Here is a 23,834-nt window from a genome sequence, read left to right as displayed (position 1 = left end):
CCTTGGTGAATTATCACACTCCTTTCTAAGTCTGGATCAGCTTCCCACATTTTATCTTTTGTGCTTTCTTTCCTTCTTTTTTTTGGCTGTGCCACACTGCTTGTGGGATCTTAGTTCCCCAACCAGGGATTGAACCTGGGCCCTGGGTAGTGAAAGCGTGGAGTCCTAACCACTGGAAGTCCCTATTTTTTGTACTTGCAATGTCATTAAATGTCTCTGAGAATTCATTTTTTTTGCCAGTATCACTTCCTCTGGAATAGCTTCATCCTTTTCATCACAACCACATCCTTCATTTATATCCATACATTCACCTTCACTATGCTGGTCTGGTTGCATATCTAGAGTCTCTTGAATGAGAGCAGTGTCAACATTCCCAGTTATTTTTTCTGTAACTCCATTTATGGTCAATTCAAATTTCACTTCCACCATTTTCACTTTTTGTTTCTTTGCTGCATTTTCATCTTTGTTGGCTAGTTCTTTTTTTCAGTTATCCATTTTTGCAAAACTGTCACATGGGTTTATCACTGGGAGATAAGGAGGCAACACAGCTACATGCTTTGCTGTCTGTGCAAGAGCTGACTAACAGATGCACAGTGACGAATCACTGACAGAGTTTAACAGAGTGACATGATTGGTCACTAATCATGATGGATCTTTTATATACATAGTTATTTTGGACTGAAGAGCTAGCAGCCAAGTTTATACTTGATGCAGTTACTCACGGTATAGGTAACTGAAATTTGAGCATGGTGTATTTTAGTTAATATGGTATCAGAAATTCATGTATATTGGAACTTTGCAAAACAAGGATTGTCTGTATTTAAAACTGAGCAACAGTGAAAACAATAAATAGCAAAAACTATGGGATATAGCTAAAGCCCTACTTAAAGGGAAATTTATAGTCTTAATGAATATATCAGGAAAAAAATTTTTAAATAATGAGCTAAGACTTTAACTTAGTATGTAATAACCAAAACAGAATAAATCCAAATAAAATAAAATAAAATAAAATAAATAATAAAGATATGAAGAATGATGCGTGATGCCTTAGAGGGCCAGGACAGGGAGGGTGGGAGGGAGTCATGGGAGGGAGGGGATATGGAGATAAATGTATAAATACAGCTGAATCACTTTGGTGTACCTCAAAAACTGGTACAAGAGTGTAAAGCAATTATATTCCAATAAAGAGCTTTAAAAAAAAGATAAGAGGAAAAATCAATTAAATAGAAATGAAAAGAGGGTATCAACAAAAGCAAGAGTTGGCTCTCTGAAGAGATAAATAATAAAATAGACAAACCTTTTGGGAAAAGTGCTGAAGAAAAAGAGAAGAGACAAAGTAAAAGAGTGCATAATAAATACATAGTGATTAAGAAAATCACAATATTTTGAACAACATGATGCAAAAAAATGTGAAACTTAGGAGAATTGGCTGATTTTCTAGAATAATACATTAAAACTGATAATAAATAGAAAACCTGAATAGACCGATAACCACTAAAGAAATTAAATTGATTTTTATTAATATCAAAATAAAAATGCCAGAGTCACATGATTTTGTGGACAAGTTTTACCAAATGGTTGGTGATTAGATAATGTCTCTATAAACTGTTACCAGTGGTTTATTAGGAATATACGGAGTGGCTCAAAAAGAACTGAAGGAATTTCTAAACAGCTCTAATAACATGACAGAAACCAGGGAGGGCCCAGAAATGTAAAACATTTCTGTAGGAGTCTGTTACTGGATTACCATTTCCAGCTGTAACTGTGTGTTGGTCTTCCTCTCTTATTGCAGGTAGATTTGCTCTAGCTGCTAGGGAAGTTATTTTTAGCACCGTTTATTTATCACCATGTCTTTGAGTCAAAAGGCAGTTTTCCTTGACTGCCTACAACAGAAACATCTTAGAGAAAGATTCTGACCAGGCCTGGGTTATAAGCCAGTCTCTGAGTTAAATCATCAAGGGAATAGGTTACTTTAGTCAGATCAGGGTCATGTGTCCACACACCACCCACCCTCTGCCCATGGCCAGGAGGAGAGAAGTTGGATGTGATAGGAGATGGAGTAGGGGGAACATCTTAGGCAAATAAATAATAACTGCAAAGAAAAAGGGAAATTCAACCTGGGAATTAACTTTGGGAGAGATGGTAGATTGACCTTTATATGCTATAGAGGCCACAGTGTATATGTAAAGATCTTCAAATTGGAAGGCAAGAGACCTATGTCCTACTCTTATATATTCTCCCTTATGATTATATAATATTGGATAAACAGTATACAGTGTGTAAAATATGTAAAATATGATACATTAGATGATTTCTAAATTTACTTCCAGGTCTAATATTTTATGAATATACTCCAGAGTCTGGTGGAGTATCTGGCATATAATAGGTGTTTGTTAAATATTTGTTAAATGAACAAAATAATTATAGGACTAAGTTAAATGAGACTGGGGGGGAAACCATTCAGTGTAACAGTTAGATGGTTATTGATGACCTAATAGTTAGGTGGCTTTGGTTATATCCCACCCAATGAACCTGGAGTTGATTATTGAGGTTTTAGGCTATTTATATCTTAATGTCTTTTCCAGTTATTTAATCAAAGTTATTCTTACCTCAACTGTATGAGTAGCTAGGAAACAAAATAGAATTACCGTGTTATTGTTTTTTTAGCCGTATGCAGTCCAGGAGCTCAAAGCAGTTGCAGGTGTGATGATTACTGCGTCTCACAACCGCAAAGAAGACAATGGATACAAGGTAAACCTTGGACTCCTCATCTGTGGTTATTTCCTAGTTCTTATTTTATTTAAATAGTGTACGCTGAGTATATTTTCTACAATGGGGAGCAGGGTTAGACATTGGGAACAGAAAGATAAAAACATTGAGGCTGCCCCTCAAAGAAAGTGTATCCCTAATGGCCCTTATTACATTTCAATATGTACTATAACAAACGTCTCGTCCGTGGTCTTTTTACTTCTGATATCGTATTGCCTTTGATTTCCCCAACCAATCCCAAATCCACCCTCTCTACCATTTTAAAGTCATTTTGTACCAAGAACTTGAAGAATGAATGGGAGTTTGAAGGGAGAGAGCCGGAGGAATAGTACCTCACCTCATTCTCCTCTCCATCCAACCTTCTGCTGGGACTCCCTGTTGGCCATAGGATCTATTTGATGTGTCAGCTTCATGGCAGAAAGCAGGGTGGGGAAGGTGAAGAGTGGCTCTGGAGGGGCAAACAGAAGATGTGGCACAGTATCGAACCAGTGTTTGGGGCTCCTGGTTGATGAGTCCATGATCTTATATTCTTTTTTTCATCTTGTGTAAGGAGACTCCAAGCACACTGAGCTCTCTTTTACTGGGGAAAAGAATATTCAGTACTAATCTATGATTTTGGCTCTGGCCAGCTAAGTGGGTAGTGTTACCATTTATAGAGGCAGGGAAGAAGCATAATTAATTAGTTTTGGACATAATTAAGTTTGAGGGGTTTGTGGGTCAACCAGGCAGCAACGAGCTGTAGGCAGTTGAATATGTAGATCTGTTGCTCAGGGGAGAATCTGCGCTGAAGTTACAGATTTGGGGATTACCGTACATATTATATTAGAACATGTAAGACTATTTGGAAGTTCTTTATTAGGTTGAGCAGCCCAGAGACAGTGTAGGTTAGAAAAAGTGGTCAAGAATGGATCCCTAGGGAATATCAGCTTCAAGTGAAGGGAGAAAGAAGAGGAGCTGGAGATAGGACAAAGACTGGAAGAGATTGGTATTGTAAAAACCAAAGGAGTAAGAGAGTTGCAAGGAGGGAGAGGCCAACTGTCAAAGAGAGCTAAGAATCCAGATCTCTTCTCTGAGCATCAGACTCCTGAATCCAGCAGCTACCTTGATATCTGTTGGGATGCCTAACAGACATCTCAAAATTAGTGTCTCTGAAACAGCGGTCTTGATTCCCCCAAAACCTGCCACACACACACCCAGATGTGTTCCTCCCCCAGTCTTATCCATCTCTGTACATTCACACTACCACCCACCCAAACAAAAAAAGCCAAAATTCATTCTTGATTACTCCTGACATTTAATTTACTAACGGGTTCTACAAATTGTACATCCAAATATATGTAGAATGTGTTTACTTCTGCCGGTACCTTCTACCTCCACCGTTCTAAAGCATTGTTGTCTTTGCCTGAACTACAGCGTCTTAGCTGGTCTCTTCCCTGCTTCCATTTTTCTCCCCTGCAGTCCATTCTCCACCAAGCAGCCAGATGATCTTTTTTTTTAATATAAATTTATTTATTTATTTGGTTTATTGGCTGTGTTGGGTCTTCGTTGCTGCACAGGGGCTTTCTCTAGTTGCGGCAAGCGGGGGCTACTCTTCGTTGTGGTGCGTGGGCTTCTCATTTCAGTGGCCTCTCTTGTTGTAGAGCACGGGCTCTAGGCACGTGGGCTTCAGTAGTTGCGGCACATGGGCTCAATAGTTGTGGCTCACAGGCTCTAGAGTGCAGGCTCAATAGTTGTGGTGCACGAGCTTAGTTGCTCCACAGCATGTGGTATCTTCCTGGGGCAGGGATTGAACCCATGTCCCCTGCATTGGCAGGCGGATTCTTACCCACTGCGCCACCTAGGAAGTCCTGATCTTTTCAGATATAAACAGATCATGTTAACTTTCCTGCTAAACCCAAACTGTTTACCTTGGGGCTTACAGGACTCTATCTGCTGCCTGCCTGTTCCACCTTGTTTCATTCATTCCTCTCATGTGCTCACTATGTCCCAGGCGCTGTGGCTCCTTTCTGTTCTTCCAATTCCTCCAGTTTACCACGCCCTTTTCCCCACTCTGAGCCTTTTGTTTGTTCCTCTGCTTGGATTGCTCTTCCCTAAATTTTGCCGACTTGCTTATTTTCATCCTTCAGGTTCCTGCCCAGATGTTTCCTTGAAGAGATGTTCCCCGGCCACCACCTTATCTGAAGTGGCTTCCCTCAGTGACCTTCTCTTCATCTTGTTTATTTCCTTCACAAAACTTATCACTATCTGTAATTACTGCTTTCTTTATGATGAATTATCTTGTTTGTTTATTGACTTGTTTGTTTGACTCTCCCGACCCCATTCTCCAGTATAAGCTCATGGGTGGAGGGACTTCGTCTGTTTTGATATTTACTGCTATTGAACATGCTTGTCACATAGTAGGCTCTCAAAGATTTGTTTTCTTAAAGTATTCAATATAAGCACAAGGTAAAACCTATAAAAGTTAAACAGTGTAAAAAGTTAAGCAATAAAGAGTATTTCTCTTACCCCTTCCCCCTAGTATCCCTTTTCAAAAGCAAATACTGTTTCTGGTTTTAGTTTCCTTCTAGAGATAGTCTATGCATGTATAATCATGACCAATCATGTGTTGGTCACTCCCTCTTTTTTTTCCCACATAAATGGCAGGGCACTATATATAGTGTTCCGCAGCTTGGTTTTTTCACACAACAGTGTGAAACAGCCTTAGAGATCATTCTCTACATCAGTTGATCTATAGATAGATAGGTTTGTCTCATTCATCTTTAAAAACCTGTATAGATGAGTCCTAATTTATTTAACCAGTCCTCTGTTGATGAATATTTCCTTTGCTTCTGACCTTCTGCTGCTTACAAACAGTGCTGCAGTGAATGTTATTCTGCATATATCTTTGTTCATATGCACAAGTAGATTTCTAGAGTCAGTATGGAATAGTGGTTAAGAGTATTATGGGGTGAGTTTGAAACGTATCTCTGTCACTCCGAAGCTTTGTAACCTAAGGCACGTTACTTAATTTCTCTGTGCTTTAGTTTCTCCATCTGCAAACTGAGAATAATAACAGAACCAGCATCACAGGGTGAGAGTAAGGATTAAGGGAGATAGTGTATGAAAAATGCTTAGTATAGTGTCTGGCTCTGATAAATAATAAATGTTATCTATTGTTTTTGTTCTTATCATCTATAGCTGCACTGTCCAGTCTGATAGCCACCAGTCACCTATGGCTATTGAACACTTACAATATGACTAGTCTGAATTGAGATGTGCTGTAAGTGTAAAATATACACCAGACTTGAAAGACTTAATACAAAAAGAATGTAAAATATGTGACTTGCATTGTGGCTTACATTATATTTCTGTGGCCTTGCTGAGCTATAAAATAAATTTCTAGATGTGAAACTTTTGAGTCAAAGGGACTAAGAAATAAAATTTGTCATTCTCTATTCAAGGTTGTTGTTCCAATTGATACTCTCACCAACAATATAGGAGGGTCTTTATCCCACACCATCCATTATTGTATTATCACACTTTTTCATCTTTGCCAGTCAGATATGTGGAAATGTTATGTTTTATCTGTACCTGTCTTATGAGTGAGGTTGACCATCTTTTCATGCATTTATAAGATATTTGCGTTCCCTTTCCTGAAAACTCTGTTAAAGGGTTTGCCCTTTTTTGTCTTGGGTAGTTGCTCTTTTCCTTGTTGATTTGTGGGAACTCCAGAGTAGCTCTTGGTCATCTGTTTTTCAGATATTTTCCCCCCATATTATCATTTGCCTTTTGACTTTATTTATGATATTTTTCCATGCATGGTATATGGTAGTTTTTTCCATCCGGAAAAATTATTTTGGCATTTTATTGGTATCATATTTCACTTGTACATTAATTTAGGGAGCTTCAATATTTTTGTAATATTATTGAGTCTATTCAAGAACAGAATGTATCTTTCTATTCTTGCAAGACTTCTTTTAGACCCTTCAATAACATTTTAAAGATTTTTTATCTTTTACATTTCTTTTTAAGTTTATTCCTGGGTATATTTTGTTGCATGGATTTTTCTGTTACTAAATCAGGTAGGGATACTTTCTGTTGCAGGTTCAGAAAACCCACAAAAGTGGCTTAAGCTGATAGGAGTTTATTTTTCTCACATGACAAGCATGGTTCTGTAGCTCAGTGTTGTCGGGCTTGGCATGTCTGCAGTTTTTTTGGCCTTTTCTTCAAACAAGACCATTATGTGAGTGTTGCTGTACCTCTAGGCATCACATTCACATACAAGGCAAGAAGAAAGGTAGGGAGAAAGGCCAAGATGTTTTTTTCTCATGTTATATAAATTTTCATGAAAAGCTTTAAGGCCTATGGACAGAATCTTGTTGGTTGCTTGGAATGTGGGAGCATTCCTTCAAAGCAATTTTTGGTTTTGTTTTTTAAATTTCTGTAGGACAGATGATTGAACTTGGTGTACCCCCAAAAAATAATAAATAAATAAATTAAAAAAAAAATTTCTGTAGGAACCTCAGGAGTTTCACTGACTGGGAGCAATTTCTGTATTAATTTAGATCTCAGATTTGAAATTTTTTAATCACCCAGAACTTAAGAAACAGACATTCTTCCTCATCATCTTTCAATAATAGTGGGCAAAACTTTTTCTGTTCTACATTTCCACTAAGAGGGGCATCTCAGTTCCAATTTCCTACCTTTCATGTGGGCATTAAAACTCAAGAGCGGGATAAATGAACAGTTCCCAAACTCCAGGTGGCCACAGCATCAGCCCACAGCTATATCACTCTGGTTTTCCATTCTTTCCTTTTTTCCCACTCCCTGGAGTTTTCCCTTTCTTTCTTGTGAACTAAGCTATGCATTTTAGGTAATACTTTTCCTACTTTATGTAGCATTTTGAGGTGTTTATAGAGTGAGAGTTTTTAGGTCATCTAGTCTACCATATTGCTTGGCATAGAGTTTAGTACTTAGTATATATTCAAAAGTATTCTTCTTTCCTTCATTCAGGATGCAGTAGAAGGGATTCATGTCAAATACATGGGAGAAGTTGGTATATTCTCTAAGCAGAGTCCCTTCTAACTTTGAGATCCTGTGAATTATAGAAATAAGTTTTCTTACTTTTTTTGCTAACTGTTCCTCATGTCTTGTTGATCAGGCTACTTGATGAGCTGACAACTTAATGAAATGTATTTTCATTAAATACTGAAAATATATATACTGAAATGTGTATGAAATAATTAGCATGTTAATTGTCTTCCCTGGAATAGACTTTATTGGGTGTGACAAATTCTACTTTAATTTATAGCTGAAAATGTATTCTTTATCATATAACAGGACCATTTTATAATGCTAAAATTTCATAGGATCAAGTTTTATGGCTATTCCATGGTTTCTTAGATCTTCTTTAGTATATAGTTATAGATCTAAGATTATGATTAGACATTATGGTATATGCACATTTTAACATTGTCGTAATGATGCCCTGATTATATTTTACTTGTATTTTTATTAAAGTATACTTCTAAATGAGAAAGTAATACAGGATCATTTTATTGAAAAGTCCCTATGGAATCACTACCATCAATATCCTTGGGTATTTATTCAGTTAGTGCAGTGTTGACATTTTCTACTTGATTAGTTTAGTATGCTTCTTTTTAAAGTTAAATATCTCTAACTGAGAAAACATATGGCCAATATTTCAAAATTATGCCTGTGTTTACCTGTCATCTAGGTTTATTGGGAAAATGGTGCTCAGATCACATCTCCTCATGACAAAGAAATTCTGAAATGTATAGAAGAATGTGTGGAACCCTGGAATGGTTCCTGGAATGATAATTTAGTGGATACCAGCCCGCTGAAGAGAGATCCTCTGCAGGACATCTGTAGAAGATACATGGAAGATCTGAAAAAGATCTGTTTTTATAGGTATCCGAGTGGCAATGTAGGATAATATTACCTTAGCATAAGACTAACACATAAGAGAAAGAAATAGGGATTAAAATGTGTTGGCTATTCATTATATTAAAATTATAGCTAAATACTACTATTCATAATAGTCATAAAATAGAAATAACCCATTCAAATACTCATCAACTGATGAATGGATAAATAAAATGTAGTATATCCATACAATGAAATATTATTCAGCAGGAAAAAGAAATGAAGTACTGTTGCATACTACAACATGGATAAACTTTAAAAATAGGCTAAGTGAAGGAAGCCAGTCACAAAGGACCACATATTGTATGGTTACATTGATATGAAATGCCCAGTGTAGGTAAATTTATAGAGATAGAAACAGAAAATGTATTAGTGGTTACCTATGGCTGAGGAAAATGGGAGGATTAGGGTGTGGTGTCTATGGAATATGGAGTTTTTTGGTGGGTAATGAGAATGTTCTAAAATTGATTATGGTAATCAATTTTATGATAATGGTTGAACAACTGTGAATATAGTGAAAGCCATTGAATTGTATACTTTGGATGGATGAGTTTATAGTATATTAATTACCTCTCAATAAAGCTGTTAAAAATTATAACTGAATAGATGTATTCACTCTATATAAGATAAGGAAATTTCCTCTAAAATTTTACTTTTCCTTACCTATTTCCATATTTCTATAACTATTCCATAAATATCTAACACTGTTTTTAGAAAATATCATGACTTGTTGAGTATATTTTCCCTATCCTATGAAAATAGATTTTAGCTTTTTCTCTAGATTATTTTAATTATACACAAGTCATGAGTTTTATGATATTGACTGAATGATATTTTCCTTTACAGGGAATTAAACTCAAAGACCACCTTGAAATTTGTACATACGTCTTTCCATGGAGTCGGACATGACTATGTGCAGTTGGCTTTTCAAGTATTTGGTTTTAAGCCTCCAATTCCAGTACCAGAACAAAAGGATCCTGATCCAGACTTTTCTACTGTTAAATGCCCAAATCCTGAAGAAGGGGAATCTGTGCTGGTATATTTTTTCTATATTTAAATTATTATTAGTGTATTAAACTTTATCATATAGATAGAACTCTTCGACAATTCGAAGATTACTTACAAAAGCAAAAACCACTTTAGTTTACATCTTCTAAATTATATTAGAGCCATATATTCTGTTTTGTTTGAAATCTCTATGGTAGATATCCCTACTCCTAGGCTTATTTTAAATTTAGCCAAACTAGATTAGCAGATGCAAACTACTATATATAGAATGGATAAACAATGAGGCTCTACTGTATAGCACAGGGAATTATATTCAATATCCTGTGATAAACCATAATGGAAAAGGATATGAAAACGAGTGTATATATATGTATAACTGAATCACTTTGCTATACAGCAGAAATCAACACGACACTGTAAATCAACTATAATTCAATAAAATTGAAACAAAAATTTTTAGCCACACTGTGTTCCTTCTAAAATTCATGTCACTAACATAGTGCCTACATTTAGGAATATTAACAGTGAATTTAACATCTTCAATGCAATCCAGCTTTTGGGGTCACCATTTCAGGAACTTTCTTTGAGACTGGCAGAGAAAGAAAATGCTCGGATAGTGGTAGCCACAGATCCTGATGCAGACCGACTGGCAGTGGCAGAACTTCAGGAGAAGTAAGTAGAATGTCTTATTTGATTAAAAGCTTAAACTTTATGATCCAGTAATCCCACTCCTGGGCATATACCCAAAGAAAACCATAATCCCAAAAGAAACTTGTACCATAATGTTTATTGCAGCACTCTTTACAATAGCCAGGACATGGAAACAACCTAAATGCCCATCAACAAATGAATGGATACAGAAGATGTGGCATATATATATACAATGGAATATTACTCAGCTATAAAAAGGGATGAGATGGAGCTATATGTAATGAGGTGGATAGAACTACAATCTGTCATACATAGTGAAGTAAGTCAGAAAGAGAAGGACAAATATTGTATGCTAACTCACATATACGGAATCTAAAAATGGTACTGATGAACTCAGTGACAAGAACAAGGAAGCAGATACAGAGAATGGACTGGAGAACTCGAGGTATGGGAGGGGGCGGGGGGTGAAGGGGAAACTGAGAAGAAGCGAGAGAGTAGCACAGACATATATATACTACCAACTGTAAAATAGTCAGTGGGAAGTTGTTGTATAACAAAGGGAGTCCAACTCGAGGATGGAAGATGCCTTAGAGGACTGGGGCAGGGAGGGTGGGGGGGACTCGAGGGGGGAAGTCAAGGAAGGGAGGGAATATGGGGATATGTGTATAAAAACAGTTGATTGAACCTGGTGTACCCCCCCAAAAAAAAAAAAAAATAACAAAGTTAAAGCTAAAAGGAATAATAATTAAAGCTTGTAAGATTACAAAAAAAAAAAAAAGCTTAAACTTTGAAAAACAGTTTTTGATTTTAAGTCTTATAGGCTTATTGGAAATAATAATAAAAAAAAAAAAAAAGACGAAGAAAATAAATCTCCTGTAAGCCCACTATCCAGAGATAACCACCTAGGTTGATATTTTGACATTTCATTCCTAAGTTTTCTCTATTCAAATATTAAGATTTTTTTTTTTATGGAACTGTAATCAGGCTATATATAGTTTTGTATCTTGATTATTTTCCACTTAATATTGTACTGTTAGCATTTTTCTATGTCCTTAAATATTGTTTAAAATACTAATTTTTTTTTTTAAATACTAATTTTTAAACTGGCATAGTATCCCAAGAGATTGCTTTATCAGTATAATCATTTCCTAATCGTGACCCTTTTGGTTGCTGTGTATTTTTGCCATTATAATGTGGTGACAAATGTCCTTACATAAAGAGGACATCATATTAAGTAAGAAAATAAAAGTAACAGCATAGTAATTTTTCAAAGTTACTTTGCTGCTATTCCTACCCTAAGCTCACCTTGCTCAGTTAGAAAAGTAGTAGTAAATGTTTTCTCAAAAATCCCATACAATAGTTTTTGGGTTTTCCTATGTGAAGGATGGTAATTTGTAGGTCTTGGGGTCATCAAGAAGTTTTAATAGACGTTCTAAAGGTCTTGACTTGGATTTTCATTCTCTCTACAGTGGTGATTGGAAAGTTTTCACAGGGAATGAGTTGGCAGCTTTGTTTGGGTGGTGGATGTTTGATTGCTGGAAGAAAAATAAATCAAGAAATGCTGATGTGAAGAACATTTATATGTTAGCCACCACAGTCTCTTCCAAAATTTTGAAGGCAATTGCACTAAAAGAAGGATTTCACTTTGAAGTAAGACTAGATAATATCTATGTGCTCCTTTTCTAAACCTATTTCTGTAAATTAAAGCCATCTCCCCACCAAAATTGACTTTTATTGATTTCATTTCTAATTCCCTCTTTTTTTTTTTTTTTACTAATTCTATTAACACTTTCTTAATCTTTTTGATTGTTTAGTGACCTTGAGCCAGATTCATCCTGTATGTGAGTGTCTGAAGCTCAGATAAGACGTTCTTTAAAAATTGCATTAATGCTTACTATTCCATATAACAGTATCTGGCCTTCATACCAAGAAAATGTGGCTCCCCATGACCTCATCAATAACAAACTCCAGTCCAAAAAATTGTACGTGTCATTGACTGCTTGTTTAGGCTTTTCAAGTTCAGTCTTAAGAAACTTTAAGCAGTCTCCTAAATTGCAAATGAAGACCCCATGATTCTACATCCAAAAAATAAACAGTGACTCTCAGCACAGATCATTAACCTTTGTGAGCCTCAGGCAGTTAAACTGACCACTTTTACAGCTACTGGGATTAATGCTTTTCCTCTGCCAACTTTGCCAAATATCAATGAAAAAGTCACCTCTGGGCATTTTTCTTGAGCCACAGTCAAGCTACAGGTCTTAACACTAATTGGCTAACTAAAAGAAAATTGTACCTTTCTTAATGAAATAGAACTTTCAACCTCTGGCTTTCTAAAATACAAATAGCAAAATAGAGGAAATTGAAAATTTATTCAAACCTAAAATTCTGAATTACTATAATGTTAACCTTTTCTTTATAGCAAGAAAAATGTATAATGAGCACAAAAGAGAAAAAAGAACACGATTCTAAAGACCAGTGTTATAAATGTGCCTCCTTGTTTTTGTTGGGGGGGGGGGATAGGTGTTGTTTTTGTTGGCTTTTTTTTTTTTTTTTTGTCCTTTTTTTCCCCAGTGAGGAGGTAGAGAGGTGAATGAGGAATCTTAAATTAGTAATGGAGAGTTCTAGGGTCACTGTGTATCACATGCTCTTTCTATTGACTCTAAAACAGTTCATGTCTTTGAAATGAACAGTAACTCATCAGATGAAAAGTCCTGAAATCTAATTACCAAAGAAGGACTTAGTAACTTTCTTGATGGTTTTATTTGGGTCATGCTGTTATGGTAAAAGTACACTTGGTTCAAGTATATGTTGTGATAATGTTGAGACCGCATCATTAAAAAGCTTTATGGCCTTTGATTACTCAGACTAAATTACAACCTTCATAGGCACTTTTATATTAGTGCCTAAAATACAGCTTAAAGGACGGTTTCTGAGAAGCAATATAATTGAATCCTGGCTCCATCTCTTATATGCAGTGTAATCTTGGGCAAATTTACTGAACCTCTGAGCCTCTGTTTCAGCAGCAGAGTTTTTGTGAGCATTAAAAAGATGATGTAAAGCAGCTGTTACAGTGCTTGATAAATAGCAGATGATCATTGTACTCATATATGTGTGTATTTATGTTACTTTGTGACTGTATGCATCACCACTTGTTGGATTATATTTGGTGGATTATATCACCTATTACTGTGCTTAATAAATTGTGGTTCATCAGTCACGGCATTGTGTATACCCATGCCCTTTATGTTTACCACTATATAAAACTTTGTGGACTGAAGACCATAACAGAAGGTCATTATAGAAGTGTTATGTGCATTTAGTGACAGGCTTTTCTCTAATATGTATTTTTATGAGAGAGTCACTTAACTAGAGTGGCCTCCTCTGCATTTCAGGAAACATTACCAGGTTTTAAATGGATTGGAAGTAGGATAAAAGACCTCCTGGAAAATGGGAAAGAAGTCCTTTTTGCATTTGAAGAATCTATTGGTATGTAGTAAATATTAAAATATTTGAAATTTGAATGAGAGCAGTTTTTAAAATATAGCAATTCTGTACAGAGGAACTTTTGTCATCTGGTTTTGCATTTTGAGTTTAACAAAAAAAAACCATCAAGAACTCCAAAATGTGTAGTACATTTCTCATCAGAAAAAAATAAAAAATAAAAAGACCCTTAAATGTTCCCTAAATACCTTTGGTATCAGTGGGTTTCATTTATTTCTAGGCTTTTAAATTCATTTGTCCTTCTGAAGAAATGTAAAACTATTGAAATTATCTTTTCCTCCTTTTTAAAGATGTTTTTAATTCTTAGGTTTTCTGTGTGGAACTTCAGTTTTGGATAAAGATGGGGTGAGTGCAGCCGTTGTTGTTGCTGAGATGGCATCTTACCTGGAAACCATGAATATAACATTGAAACAGCAATTGATTAACATTTATGAAAAGTAAGTTCTACTATTAGGAATTCCGCATTCTAATTTTTTAATTTTTTTGGTGCTACTTCTAGCTTTCTAAATTTATTTTTGAGGAATAGTCATTCCTTTTTTAAAAAGTACTAAAATTGTCTGCCTTAAGGACTGCCACTTTCCGTATAACACTGTAATAGGCTTATCTTTAATACATACTTTTCTAAAGAATGACTTGAAATCTGATTTTAACACTTTAAATCTTTGTGCAGATATGGTTATCATATTTCAAAAACGTCGTATTTCTTGTGTTATGATCCAACTACCATCAAAAGTATATTTGAAAGGCTTCGCAATTTTGATTCTCCAAAAGAATACCCAAAGTTTTGTGGGACATTTGCTATATTGCATATACGAGATGTTACCACTGGATATGATAGCAGCCAGCCTAATAAGAAATCAGTAAGTACCTGTTGTTTTTAATTTTTAACAATTTGTAATAATTCATACTACAGTAAAGTAGTTGAAGGTCAAGCCTGTGAGTTTCTTGAAACTAGGATCCGTTGTTTTTTTCCAGAGCAGTTGTAAGTTCAGCAATTGGCTCTGACTCCCATCCTGTCCTCGTCACTCCCCAAAGTGTATGCTACCCTTGGGGCTGGGGAGTGGGAAGGAGAATGAGAGAGACAGAAAGAGAAAGGGAGGGAGGGAGGGAAAAGGTGTGATGATGCTAAATAATGTTGAAAATAAAGTCTAAAAGCCTATAATTTCATCATACGATATAGCTTATATGTGGAATCTAAAACAATTATACAAATGAATTTATTTACAAAACAGAAACAGACTCACAGACATAGAAAACAAACTTTTGGTTATGAAAAGGGAAGGGCGGGATTAATTAGGAGTTTGGGATTAAAATATACACACTACTATATATAAAATAGATGACCAACAAGGACCTACTGTATAGTACAGGGAACTATACTCAATGTCTTGTAATAACCTATAATGGAAAAGAATCTAAAAAGAATATGTGTATATATATATACACCTGAAACTAATACAACATTGTAACTCAACTATACTTCAATAAAAATTTTAAAAATTTTATCGTTTTACCTAATAATCTTGACACCTAAAAAGTAAATGAATAAATAAATGCTTATAATTTCAAAACCTATTCGTCTTTCCAGTTTTAACTTCCCTTTTCAACCTTATTCCCTATGCCTCCATCCAAATGGAATATATACATTCTTACATATATACATTAAAACTTTTTTTTTCTCTTTTTGCTCAGGCTTTTTCCTCAGTCTACCTTTTCTTCCCACTGCTGCAGATCCACACTTTAGCCATTATTTAAGACTTCATGCAAGTGTCACCTCCTCTACAACCCCTCCCAAGTCCCATAATCTGATTTCTTCCTCCTCTCACTATATATTGTGGTTTCCTCTCGTCATTTATCACCTTCTATCTTATGTTACCATTGTCTTGTGCATGGCAGATACATTTCTAATATCCCTTTATGCCTCTCAAAGCTCCTGCCTACATAGTAGGTGCTCAACTAATATTTAAAAGCCATAGATTGCTGATTGTATTTATTTTGTTATTGTTATGATTATTATTAGCCTAAATTTCCACTTATAATGTTCTGATGTTGTCTCAAGGTTCTAGGAGCATAATATATTTGGGAAATCTAAAGCCTTTTATGTAGAATACTACCCATATTCCCTTTGTGTGTTTTCATCTAGTCAACAAAAATTGGTTCTCAGTTGTCGTTCTGTCTGTGTGCACATATGTGCGTAGCTATTTTTCTGTCTTTGTAAACTACTTGAAAGGAACCAAATTTTTTGCTTCCTTTTATTTCTCTAATGTTGCTGTGGTTAGAATAGTTCTTGGTGTGATGCTTTTTTCCTCTTGACTCCCTTTAAAGTTTATGATATTTGTTATTCAAAGTGCTTTCCTATCTACTCTCCACTGGTGCTTACAACAGTTTTGTAAGACTGTTGTAATAGTGTAGATATTTGTTAATCCCCTAAGGTCACATAGTGACTGTCAAAGACTTCCTGAGTTCTTTCTTCTCCAACTTCAGATTGGCATTCATCTGTGTGTTCAGCAGGCATTTGTCAAAAGCCTGCTATACTACAGGCCCAGGCACACTGGCAGTACAGTAAAGACAAAGGCACTGTTTCTGTACTCAGGAGTCCAGTGGAGAAATGGCCAGTAAACAGTGGTTACTTTACAAAATGATAAGGGCAACCAGGGTGTGCATAAGGGTGCCATGGAAGAGTATAAGATAGACCCTTACTGAGATCTGAGGGGCTTATGGAAGGCTTTGCAGAGGACTTTTGTGAGCTGAGTTCTAGAGTCTGGGTAAGAGTTATCCAGATGTGGGAGGAAAAGAGGGTGTTTCAGGCAAAGGGAGCAGCAAGTGCTATGTCTGGAGGTGAGAAGACATGTTTTCTTTCAAAGAACCACAAGTAGTTCTCTACAGCTGTAGTGTGGAGTGCAAGGAAGAATGGCATGTATGGTAAGTGGGTTAGAGAGGGGCACACTTCCAGGCAGGAAGAGCAGTTAGTTTGCTGTTTCAGAAATCCAGATGAGAGATGACAGGAGCCTGAATGTAAGATGGTAGGAGTAGTGATGGAGAAAGCCGGCCACAGTTGCGTTAAATAAAGGATAGAATCGACAGGACTTGCTAGCTGATGGCCTGTGAGTGCAGAAGAGGGAAGGAAGGTCTCTGTCTTAAGCAACTAGTAGTACCACTGACTGAGAGAGGGATCTCATGGAGAGGACCAGGCTCGAGACACCTTGAGGGAAAGCACTACTGTCAACCCCTCTGCCCTACTATAACCCCCACCGTTCCCTCAAGATACCTTCACAAAAAAAAAAAAAAAAAAAAAAAAAAAAAAAAAAAAAAAAAAAAAAAAAAAAAAAAAGATACCTTCACAGACTGATTTGTGATCCAGGAATAGTACCAGTGTTAATTCATATATTTAATGTCAGTAGAGCTTCATTTCTTATTTTAATTTTTAGGTAAAATATATATATATTGCACCCCAGTGGATTATTTTGCCTGTCCTCTAGGATATGTGCACTCTGCTTTGGAGACTATTGACAGACTATCTGTGAAAGTGCTTTGAAATTCTAAAGCACTTGGCAAACAAACATAGAGGCAGTTTGAACTTTGGTACAGATAGACTTGGCTTCAACTTCTTACTCTGCCACTTAGCTGATTATCTTAAACAGGTCGTTTACTCTCTTTGAGCCTTGAGTAACATCTACTTTGCAGGGTTATTGTTGAGGCCTGGAGATCATGTGTGTAAGGTGTATTATCCAATGCCTGTACAATTATAAATGTTCAGTAAATGGTACCGTTATGAATTGTTATGCATGTAATCTTTTGTATTTTAAAATTCTTTTAAAATATTTTTAAATTTTTAATTGAAGTTAAAAAAACATAGAATTTACCATCTTAACCATTTTTAAGAGTACAGCTCAGTAGTGTTAACAATATTCACATTGTTGTGCAACAGCTCTCCAAGACTTTTCAGTCTTGCTAAACTGAAGCTCTGTACCCATTAAATAAGTCTCCATTTGCCCCTCCCGCTAGCGCTTGGCAACCACCCTTCTATTTTCTCTTTCTATGAATTTTGCTACTTTACACACCTCATATAAGTGGAATGTATTTTACAATTCTTGAAAATGAGAAAGGTACCAAGTGTAATTGAGCGTTGTTGCAATTGTGCATAGGTGCTGCCTGTGAGTAAAAACAGCCAAATGATTACACTTACTTTTCAAAATGGCTGTGTTGCTACCCTTCGGACAAGCGGGACAGAACCAAAGATAAAGTATTATGCAGAGATGTGTGCACCACCCGACCAGAGGTGAGAATTGGCTTTTTAAATATTATGTATATGTTAAAGCTTCATTGAGGTGTAATTCACATTCAGCCATTTAAAGTGTACGATAGTGTTTTTTAGTGTATTCAGAGTTGTGGAAACATCACTATAATCACTTTTAGAACATTTTCAACCCCATACCAATTAGCCATCACTCCCCATTCCCCTCCTTCCCAGCCCTTGGCAACCACTAATCTACTATTTGTCATTATAGATTTGCTTATTCTGGACATTTCATATAAACAGAATCATATAATATGTGGTCCTTAGTGACTGGCATCTTTTACTTAGCATAATGTTTTCAAGGTTCATCTATGTTAGCATGAATCAGTACTTTATTCCTTTTTAAAAAAATTTTGTTTTCATGGCTCAATGATATTCCACTGTATGGATGTACCGTATTTTTAATCAGTTTATCAGAGGATGGACAGTTGGGTTATTTCCACATTTTGGCTCTTATGAATAACAGTGCTCTAAGTGTTTGTGTTCAGGTTTTTATGTGGACATACATTTTCATTTCACTTGGGTATATATCCTATATATATGAGGAGTAGAATTGCTGGGCCATATGGTAGTTCTGTATTTAACTTTTGAGAAACTGCCAGACTGTTTTCCAAAGAGGCTGCGTCATTTGGGAACTGAATTTTAATTTTTTAGTGAATTTATATTCCTGGGAAGGCTCTCTGAGCTTTAACTATTATATGAGGAACATAAAGAACTGATCAACAGATTGTTTATTGCCAAATATTCATTTTCTGCATCTAACATGATTTGACTTAATCTGCCCAATTAATATCCTTTTAAGAGTATGAATTGTGACCAAATTAACTTTTAGTAGGTAGAGTATGTAACTTTAATAAACATGTTCAAAGGTATTTAAACTTTTGTAAGTAGTATCTCCTATAATGTTGTCATTGATCAATATATATTTGGGAAGATTTTTTTTGGAATTGCCTTTAGAGCCCAAGGTACATTATTAACTGTTTCCCTAATCTTTGTGTTTAGAAGCAGATTTGATTTCCTTTGGGGGAAAAAAATGACCTCCTGATTCAGTGCAGAGTGTAAAGTAAAACCAATTGAATAATGCTATCTTTGGTTAAAATGAATGATGATTATTAAAGTAATAAAAATTGATTTGTTGTGTAGCTTGTAAAATGACTGTGAAGGCAGTTTTAAAGAGGCTTCCCTCGAGATGTTTTGGGCAATGGCAGCTCTTCAGGTGATAACTTTGAAAGGAATACTTGTTTTTTTTATTTTTTTTATTTTTTTTTATTTTTTGGGGGGGTACACCAAGTTCAATCATATGTTTTTATACACATATCCCCGAAATACTTGTTTTTTAAACATCTCATTTTTTTAGTCACACCTCTTTCTCTACTACCTGAAAGATCTGCTGTATCATCCCATAATAATATATATGGGATATTCTTCAAAGTATTTCAGGAAGCCATTTTATCTTAACACCTAGGATTGGTGTTCTAAGCCATTAAAATTGCCTGATTCAGGAGAAATCTTTGGATATTCTATAACTCATCCGTGTTTCATGTACCAAGGAACTCCTTTTAATGCAGTTCAATTTCAGTTTGTGATAATGGTGTTTTCTGTGTGTGTGATTCCCCTCTTCCCACGTTTGGTCTTGTTTTGTTTTATTTTGTTTTAACTGAGGGAATTTCTCTTTTGTTTACCAGTTGTTTAATCATCCCATCAGGTATATGCCCTCTTAAAAATTTGTAACAACTTAAATGTATTTTAAGGCTATGAAAATAAAGAATTTCAAAACTCTTAACCTTTTTCCTCAGTGACACTGCGTTACTAGAAGAGGAATTGAAGAAACTCATTGAAGCTTTGATTGAGAATTTTCTTGAGCCCAGTAAAAATGGACTGACCTGGCGTTCTGTTTAGTGTTCACCAGTACATCGTTGCTTTGCACTGGCCCATGGAACAGAACAACCAAGAACTCCAGTCATTGAACTCGTGTTAGCCTTCTCTCTCTCTCTCATCTGGCTGAGTATATTTTTTCCTTGTATTTTCTTTCTTTTTGGTTGGCTGACTAAACAAACTGTATACATTTGAGATGAAATGGTCTAGAGAGAAATGATTCAAATTTTTTCATAATCTCTAACAAAAGTCATTACATTTAAAGTATTATGGTAACACATCGTTCTTCCTTCAACAGACACAAAACAATACAAATGTGAGTTTTTTTTATTAAAGTGTGATTAAGCTTAGCTCCATATTCTTGTAATTGTGTATAGCACGGTTTTTTTAAAGGCAGATAAATGTTATGTAATTGTAGAATTAGTTAAGGAAATTAATCCATAAAATTGGCAAGAAAATGGCACTGCTCCCAGTATACTGTGGAAAAGTGTCATTGCATCACAGGTATTAACTTACAAATTAGAGTATTTGAAATGAAGTATTTAGCACTTCTAGCTTAGACAGATGTTACAATATGTGGTTTCAACACCTTTGTTTCAGTTGCTCTTGGTGCAGTGTAAATGTATTTATTTAAAATTCTGACATTTACCGAACATAAAACAATAGTGGCAACACTCCTAGTGGCTTGGTTCTTGTCAAATTTCTCAATGCTTTCTCAGGGCACAGTTTGAATTGAAATAATGTTCTTGCATTGAATATGACTTAATCAGTTAATTTGCAGACAGTTAAAGAAAATCTTCCAAACTATATAGGTGCTTCCCCTCTATATCAAATAGGTTTGTTGATTTAAAAATGTTATAAGTAAAAATCTTAATAAAAGCAGGCTCAACGTAGCTGTAGTTAAGGATCTTCATGTTAGAATTGTCAGTTACCACCACCTCTAAGTAAAGAAAATTATCCGAACTAAGAAAGGAGCTGTGAATTTATTTAAAAGTCTAACTTTTACATTTTTACAAGTATATTTATTTCTTTATCACATGAAGTAATGCTCATTTTACTAAGAAATAAAACATCAGATTTTAGATCTTATGAAACACTAAAACTACATGTTTTAAAACTAAAGTCCAGTATCCTAACATCTTGCTGACTTCTGTAGAATTTCTGATCAGAAGGATACTGTTTATCTTTTGTAGTGTGAAAAAAAAATTTTTTGGAAGGTTACTTTTGGTTGATTCTGCATCTTCTAAAAAAGAGTTAATAGAGAGGTGTTGTTTAATCTTCGTAAAGTGTATCCTGTTCTGTATAGCTCATAGACTACTTAGTACATGTGGTGTAGTTAAGAGGTAACAGTAATGAGGCCTTGGATATACGTAATTACACTAAACAAATTGCCTATGGGAGATAGCTAGTATACGAGAATTTATGTCCTCAAAAGTAATAATAATGTAAAATTTGAACTGACTGGAATATTTATTAAATTATGGTTTGGTTTATTGCAGCTGTCAGCTAACATTTGGTTGAATGCAGAAAATCCAAGTGTAATTTTCAAATTATTGTATTGCCACTATTGTTAATTTGTTCCTTCCTCACTTTCTTATATAGCTGAATCTTGTGTGACTGTAGATCATAGAGCTAAATGTAGAGCACTGTTTCTGAATGAATTTGTTTTCAAAGGCTTTGTACTAAAGAAGAAATGTGTAGAATTTTTTGCTTGATTTACTCTTAGGAATGTAGATTGTAATTTAGGAAATGGCCTATATTCTACAAAGTGGTATGAACAATGCTATATATATATGTATATATATATGAAAATATGTATATTCGGTTTTAGTATCTTTGTTTCAGTGACTGAAGAACAAAGTGGAGCTAAAATGATACAGTTGCTCATTCATAATGACTAAAGCTGTGCCGTATTGTCATTCTGTTATAAAGAGAACAGTTTTGAGTGCTTTAATATAATACAACACTTGAGTGATCTAAAGGTAAAAAGTCATTAAGGCTTGGAGGCGTATCTCAAAAATTTAAACATCCAAAGTTAAAATTAACAAAATTTTACAAATGTTCCCAAAGTGTATAGATTGAAGGAATTATTTGATTCTAGCCAAGCTCTCAAGTCTGTCTGAGCATATTTAACAAGAACTTGACATAGTGGGTGTACACTTGCCCAACAGAATGAATTCAGTAGCCCCAGCCAACCAAGAGAAACAGAAGTACTGCCAGTAGGTCTCAGCCTTAGGATCTACATTGTTTATCTTTTTGTTTATGAACAATATCTTGGAAATGAATGTATTCTCATTGAGCATGTAGATCAAAACTGGTATTTTCTAGAGCTTTGGGGGAAAGGAAAGAATTAATGGGGCAAGATCAAAGCACTGGAAATAAACTGTACAAGTAAACAATAGAAAGGTCAGTAAGGTGGCACAGGAAATGCTTCATGTGAAGGGTAAACTTATCACCCGAAAAGTGGGGAGTGAACCGGCTGGGGGCAAGTTGTTTACTTGTGTTTACTTGTTATTATGGTGAGCAGATAGTGATGCTTTTGTTTTCTTTTATTAGTGACCGCTAAAAAGAGGCCAGGGAGGAGGTGAGACAAAGTACCCCTCTTACTGATTCAGTTCCTGCTTAGGATGTTGTGTTTTAGGATCATATGGGAACTGGAGAGGGGAGGATATAGCAGAAATAAAAAGGAATGAAATATAGATTGGGAAATAAGACCGATGAGAAAAAGTTCAAAGAATTAAGATCATTTAACTCAGGAGGGGATAAAGCTGTTGAGATAGTTTAATAACTCTTGAGTTATTAACTGAATCTTTTATTGAAGAACTCAAAGTAAGAAGTAATATGACAAACTGTACTCCATCTCCAGCAAGGACAGAATAAGAGGGAATAAGGATTTTTTTAAAAATAAAGTTAAACATTTAAATATTAAGGTATATACTAAATGGCTTTTTAAGGTTCCTTCCAATACTTTTTTTTTTTAAATCTCAGGTTGGAACAAAGATGACGTCATAAAGAGGGCTGAAAGTAGCATTTGAGTTTCACTCCATGTCTAGAAGAATTTAGCTCACAAGATGGTTTTTGTATATGTTGAGTAGTAGATGCATGAGTGCAGTCTTTATTCACTGTATAAAGACCTGCTTAATTTAACCTGCAAATTGAGACTTGAACACAATTTTGTTCATCTTGAAGAATGTATAGCATTATAGGATATTTGAGGGGTTTGTTTTAGATATAAATTATTGTTATTTGAATGTCATAACTTCAGCAGACAGAAAGGTTCTAAGAGGTTGGATGCTTTGGAATATCTTTATATAGGGAATAGACCTCCTATTTCTTAAGCAAGTTGCTTCTGGAGTTGATGCAATAAAGATATTAGCTGGAGTTTAATGGAGAAATTGTTCTACGAACTGCTGCTATTGGTATTTCTGTCAGATGTTTTCCGTAGATGTTTGTGATGTTGAAAAATCCAAATTCTGCTTGGATAAATTTGTTTTATGCCTTTTTCTCTCTACCTCCCTGTTTCCCTAGGTGCCCTCCCACATTTTGTTACTGTGAAAAGCTGTTGCCCTGTTACCTCACTGATATAAAATCTTAACTGTATTCACCCAGGATGCTTTAAACCTATCCTGAGCTGTTTTTGTTAACGGACTTTGGGTTATTTTGTTATTATTGTGAGAATATTTAAGACATTGTACAAGGTAATTTTAAATCTATTGCATAACCTTTTTTGGTCTGTCTGGATACTACTATATATTAATTTATTATGGCCTTTCACAATTCGCTTGTTTTCTGAGATTGCTTTAGAAAC

At 35.2% G+C, this 23,834-nt stretch overlaps 1 protein-coding gene across 1 annotated transcript in view; it reads left to right on the top strand.

The window, feature by feature from the left end:
- The window catches only part of PGM2L1 (phosphoglucomutase 2 like 1), a 55,207-nt gene extending 34,507 nt beyond the window's left edge, over positions 1-20,700 (top strand). The window contains exons 5-14 of the mRNA XM_057750369.1: positions 2,668-2,751; positions 8,486-8,679; positions 9,541-9,730; positions 10,277-10,374; positions 11,823-12,003; positions 13,746-13,839; positions 14,162-14,291; positions 14,525-14,714; positions 18,000-18,133; positions 19,948-20,700. Coding sequence (XP_057606352.1) covers positions 2,668-2,751; positions 8,486-8,679; positions 9,541-9,730; positions 10,277-10,374; positions 11,823-12,003; positions 13,746-13,839; positions 14,162-14,291; positions 14,525-14,714; positions 18,000-18,133; positions 19,948-20,050 — 1,398 coding nt within the window. The 3' untranslated portion in view covers positions 20,051-20,700. The remainder of the gene's footprint in view (positions 1-2,667; positions 2,752-8,485; positions 8,680-9,540; positions 9,731-10,276; positions 10,375-11,822; positions 12,004-13,745; positions 13,840-14,161; positions 14,292-14,524; positions 14,715-17,999; positions 18,134-19,947) is intronic.
- The last annotated feature ends 3,134 nt before the right edge of the window (positions 20,701-23,834 follow it).

This window comes from Hippopotamus amphibius, chromosome 9 (genome assembly GCF_030028045.1).
Source record: "Hippopotamus amphibius kiboko isolate mHipAmp2 chromosome 9, mHipAmp2.hap2, whole genome shotgun sequence".
NCBI lineage: Eukaryota > Metazoa > Chordata > Mammalia > Artiodactyla > Hippopotamidae > Hippopotamus > Hippopotamus amphibius.
The sequence above is the reverse complement of the archived record's forward strand: the minus strand, read 5'-3'. Positions and strand labels throughout refer to the sequence as shown.